The sequence below is a fragment of the Epinephelus moara genome, chromosome 10 (assembly GCF_006386435.1).
Source record: "Epinephelus moara isolate mb chromosome 10, YSFRI_EMoa_1.0, whole genome shotgun sequence".
NCBI lineage: Eukaryota > Metazoa > Chordata > Actinopteri > Perciformes > Serranidae > Epinephelus > Epinephelus moara.
Genome location: NC_065515.1, coordinates 11,783,166 through 11,788,852, shown reverse-complemented (window position 1 = coordinate 11,788,852; position 5,687 = coordinate 11,783,166). Strand labels below are relative to the sequence as shown.

Here is a 5,687-nt window from a genome sequence, read left to right as displayed (position 1 = left end):
TTCAGTTTCCATAACCTCATTTATACTAGTTACTTCACTCAAAAAAGTATCATCAAAAGAACTTTTGCAACCACAAAATAAATCTGTGAAGTCTTTTTCCCACTTTTGTAATACTACTCCTAAAACAGAACTATATTCACCATTCTTGAGTGTACACTAGTCTCCCATTATGCAATGCATGAAAAAAAGAGCTAAAAAAACCCACCTCAAAGCTGCAAAATATTAAAACAAAATGCGGTGAAAGATTCAGGACCATCTCAGATAACTAAATCAGAACAGCTTTATTGGCGAAGTAAGTGTGTGCTTTCAATGTACTTGCACAGAAATAGATATAACAGCCAAAAAATCAAAAACAAGGACAACAAAGTTAAACAAGACAAACTAATATTTGACTACCATGTACAGATTTATATAGTGTTGAAGAGTAGTGAACTACAGGTGATTAAACTAGCAGACCTTTTTTGGGCCATAAAATGAGAGGATTTTTTTTCATTGCTTAATTCAACCCCCCTTGACAACAGTTAGTCATAAGTTATTTATTGCCATTTATAACCAAATGTTCAGAGAAGTTGTTGCCTGCTATTTTAGAAGTTACCTGGCTAACTCAGTAATCCTGCTTTGTGCATTAACCCCACATGTACTCTAGTCTCTGTAGGCTGGTGTCTGACTGATTGACATGATATACAAAACCAAATCTGACATTCCTACACTTTCCCATGAATAGTGGGGTATTTTATCTGATTTTTTTGGATTATGTATGACCTGTAAACAAGTGGGCACTTTTTGTAATAAACTAAACCGAGAGTCACATTTGCTGGCCTCCATCTTTTTCTGTATTATATTTCTTTGTCAATTTGATACTTTTTATAAAGTAGTTTGAACTATAATTCATAAGTTTTAGATAACCAAGCTAAACTTTCCCTCTGGTAGCTTTGTAGTAGTAGTAGAAGTGTGAAGCAAAGCTGTGCTTTCAAAGTAGCTCCCCCTACACTCTGTAAAAACAAGACACTGAAATTTATCAACAGTATAGACAATAGTGCAGAGTGTAAAGAGTACTGGAATAAATATGGAATTTTAATCTAACAGGTCATTGGATTTGTCTTAAACATTAAGATAACTAATACATTTTGGAGAACATTTTGCACTTTTTGAGAAGTTAAAGTACAGACTGTAAACATTAAAGTAGCATTTTAAAGTTGCAGTTTAGGTATTATGATTTCGTGTTAGTAATAAACTACGAAGTATCTCAGTTTCCAGTATATTTACTGCAAAAATAAGGGCACTATGGCAATTAACGTCAGTGTGTAGTAAATACAGTAAGCAGCATAAGGTAGTTATGATGGGCCCCAGTGCATGCTATTATGACAGGCCTGATAGTGTACAATTACTGTGAACATATTGTCTCGTGACATAATCAGAGGCTTTACATTGTATAACATTAACATAGACATTAGCCACTGCACGTCTGTATATCATAAAAAATACCAAAGAAAATGAGAAATTATGAATGAAACTATTTTAACAGTTTAGTATAGTTTATTTGGAATACGTATATAAATAAGTATGTCACCCAGAAAACTGCAGCACACTGGATATTTTCTCTTTTTGGGACCATCCTCTGTAAGCCCTAGAGATGGTTGTGTGTGTGTGAAAATCCCAGTAGATCAGCAGTTTCTGAAATACTCAGACCAGTCTGGCACCAACAACCATGCCACATTCAAAGTCACTTAAATCACCTTTCTTCCTCATTCTGATGCTCGGCTTGAACTTCAGCAGGTCATTCTGACCACGTCTACATGCCTAAATGCATTGAGTTGCTGCCACGTGATTGGCTGATTATCTATGTGCGTTAACGAGCAGTTTAACAGGTGTACCTAATGAAGTGGCCGGTGAATGTATACGCCCCTGCATACAGTATACATACAGTATGTATAATGGTGCTGTAGTTTTACCTGGTCTGAGTTCCAGCACGTCTCTTCGTTGCAGTCAAACATGTACTTCTTCCCGTACTGCTTCACATCTCTGTTTAGCACTGAACTCACCCTGGGAGAGACAAAAATCCCAGTTAACACAGCTACTAGCTAACAGGAGGATGACATGCAGAATAACGAGTCGTTTTGTATTGGACTAATGAGAGACAGCTGTTTAAACGTGACAGGTAAGTCCGTTGGTTATGTCTTCATGAGTAAACTTCATTCATTTTGAGTTGTTATTTACCTGCTTTGAGTTTCGCTGCAAATCAACGAGGCTGCCATGTCTAAATTTTTAAATCACAAACTGCCGTAAAGCTAGCGGCCGCTCTGTGCTTTTTTTTTTTTGCGACAGTGACGTATACGCCTAGGTAGCGGTTCCTCTTCCCGCCACAAGATGGCGGCCGCGTTCCGTCCAACTATTAAATGGCGGTGTTGCTACCCAACTGAAGGTAAGGTCTTCTCATCTTCATCTGAGGTCCTCGGCGGTTCAAAATTAATAATTAAGAACAGAAAACATTAACTTTAATTCGACTCTTTCTAATTTGTGTGCCCAATAGTCTGGCCAGTAACACACTACGTGCTGTTTTCCTCCATGTTTGTCCCTGCATGTCTCAGTGTTGTCTACAGGAGACACAAAGGTCAGGGAGATAAGAATCGATCAGGAAGGGAGGACTACAGACACTGGGCCTCACAAGAGGTGAATTGATCTGCTATAACCGATTGCAACCTTCAAATGAAACATTATAGAGGAAGGACATCTTTAAATGCTACATGTGTGCTGAGATAAAGCTGCAAATGATTTTGTTGATTCACAGCAAATTGGATAATCCCATAAAAGAAGCAATGCCAGCATGAGATTTATTAGTAAGCATATTCCTGTCTTTCATAACCAGGGAAGCAATAACACAGTAGACCAAATGTGTGTGTGCGTGAGCCTGTGTTTGGCACGTGGCTTATTGCAGATGGAGAACTCCTGCTGAGGTTTTGTCACAGTGCCCCCCTCACTGCAGATAATCAATAGGTCTGAAATACAAAACCTGATGAAACCCAGCCTCCGTGAAAATTGCACAGGGGGGCTGGGGATGACTGGATTGTAATGTTTGGACCCCCTCACCCCTTCCACAGTCAGCACCACACTCACAAACACTTTGACTTTGTGAGCTGTGCACTCCACATTATAATGTTGGTTCATACTGCTGGTTTGGTTTTACAGCCCCCCTTCAAGTCAGATTGAGTATAAATTGTGATTTAAAGCTGCTGTAATATTTGTCCCGTATCTGTGAATGACCGTGATGTATATCATTGAGAGCTTTGTGGAGCTGTTAATCAGAAACGCTGGCTCGACATTTAATTTGCCAGGTGCTTAGGTTCTGGACTGTAGCCATTTTGGAGCCCAGTACCTGGCCAACATACCCATGTGGGCGGCACACGGGTGAATGATGAGCTGGCATGTGTGGAGGCCATGAAATGTTGTCTGCTGGTACCAAAATGGTCCCAAGTGTGTTTTACCCTTGTGGACTGCTAATGAGGCCAACGAGGGCTGCAAGTGGAGCCCACATGTGCGGCCATACTAAGAACCAACATGGGCTCTTTTTAGTGTCCAAAAGACCAAATAGCCTTCAACAATCACTTTTCACAATCAGTCAGACAACTGGCAATTGATTTTAATTGCGGAGATATGAGAAATGGGCAAACTTGTTCATCTGTGTTGCCATTTTCAGCTGTAACTGTAATTTTTAAAGATATAGTTAAACACAGTGGTCTGACCGATCTTCCGATATTTCTGCTGTGCATATTTTATGTAGGCCTATCGTGTTACTTTGCTATCATCTTTGACTGACCAAATCTACCAGCATGGAAACTGAGCAATGTACCTTACCTCTGCGCACACTGCGATGACACACAGCTGGTTTAATATCACCAAAGTTTCCCTGCTTCCCTTCACTGGTCCCTGTACAGCAGGGTCGATCTTTATTCAGTGTTATGATCCTTAAAAAGCAAAAGCAGCATATAGGCCTACATTCAGTAGGCTATAGCTTCAGTAGCTAGCTAGCTAACCCTACACTTTTCAGGGTCTGATTTTGGTTTTGGAACAGGGAAGAAACATATATCTTCTTCCAGCCTCTCCAGGTAACGAGTATCATTAATACACGATGTGCCCCAGACACAACATTTAGCTCCAAATCCACAAAACCAGCCTGAAAATGAAGGAAATCTGAAACGATTACATTAGAGTCAATGGAGCACAGCTGTTTTGTTGTCAGATCCTGGTCTGAGCCGGCCCAATGCTACGTTATAATTGGCCAGTCTGCGTCGTGGGGGCAAGACTTACCGAAGGGTCATTTGCATAGATATGAGAAAGCAGCAAACATCTAAATTTGTGTTGTCATTTTCGGCTGTAACTGTAATGTTTAAGATATATAGTTAAACACAGTGGTCTGACCAATCTACGACATTTCTGCTGTGCATATATTATGTAGGCCTATTGTGTTACTTTGCTATCATCTTTGGCAAACCAAATCTACCAGTATCGAAACCGAGCAGTGTACTGCTGTGGATGGGGGCCCCGTCAAAACGTATTTTAGCCACCTTAAAAGAAGCACCAAAAAAGAACAAAAAAGAAAAATTCAAATCATTTCAAGTGTATGCCATGTTTAGAATATTTTCTCCACTTATCTTAAACACTTACAAATCTATGTAACAGTAGACCAGCAACTCCAGTGTTCTGCAAAGTAAAATGACTGGTGGCTTTGAGATAAGAGCTTCAGTCTTCTGTTGGAAAAGGAAGGTTGTCTAAGCAGTGAAAATATTCTAAATATCATGTATACTCAAACTGATGTTGATGTTTCTAGGTGTTCCTTTTTTAGGTGGCAGAAAACTAACCAATGGAGGTAGCCTTTGCTCAGCGCCATTTTATTTTATGTATGTGACATGGGGGTTTTATACCCGGAACTTATTGTGAACAATCATTATGAGTCTCTCTGTAGTTCGACATCGTCAGGTTGCCAGGTAGCCAGTGGAGGCTCCAGGAAGTTAGTTCACTCACCCGAGAAATAGTCTGGCCCTGTAAAACCATGGTTTTTATACAGATTGAACAAATAAAATTTAATGTGTTTGTTGATGAAGCAGATTTTGTTGCCTTTGGACAGAGGCAGGGTAGCTGTTCCCCCCCGTTGCCAGAATTTATGCTAAGCTAAGCTATCTGGCTCCAGACTGTAGACTCATGTTAAACAGACAGGCATGAGAGTGACATGATGTCAGGGTCAGCTCACATCCCAGCTACATGAGCTGATCTCAAACAGCCCAATTATCAGTCAGCTGATAGAAAACATGATTCCTTTCTATGCAACCAATTGGCGAATCTCATTCAGGGCGCCCTATTTAAACTGCTCTGGCCTGCCTACTGTTGCTGCTTCCCCTGCAAGCTGCTTTGCAACCCGCCTCCACCCCAGCTCCTCCTTTTCATGTTGTGTCGGACTTATCAGTGTCATTTCTGTTTGTCATTGATGCTGCTCTGCTCTGTTCCCAGGGGGCCTTTGGTGCTGCTCTCCCTGCCTTAGGCTTTCCATGTAGGCGGATGGAAGGGCAGGGAGGTTTGCTCTCTCTGCCTTAGGCTTTCTGCGTAGGCCTAGGAAAGACAGAGGCCCCAGAACAGAGCCATACTGCCAAATATAAAACTGCAAATGGAAAGAAAGTTTTTCTGAGATGAGCATA

The 5,687-nt window shown here is 40.8% G+C and overlaps 1 protein-coding gene across 1 annotated transcript in view; it reads right to left on the bottom strand.

Moving 5' to 3' along the window:
- Positions 1–2,367, bottom strand: part of nr2c2ap (nuclear receptor 2C2-associated protein) — a 5,902-nt gene extending 3,535 nt beyond the window's left edge. Inside the window, exons 1-2 of the mRNA XM_050054794.1 lie at positions 2,218–2,367; positions 1,953–2,043 (exon numbers count right to left, since the gene is read on the bottom strand). Coding sequence (XP_049910751.1) covers positions 1,953–2,043; positions 2,218–2,255 — 129 coding nt within the window. The 5' untranslated portion in view covers positions 2,256–2,367. The remainder of the gene's footprint in view (positions 1–1,952; positions 2,044–2,217) is intronic.
- Positions 2,368–5,687: the final 3,320 nt, after the last annotated feature.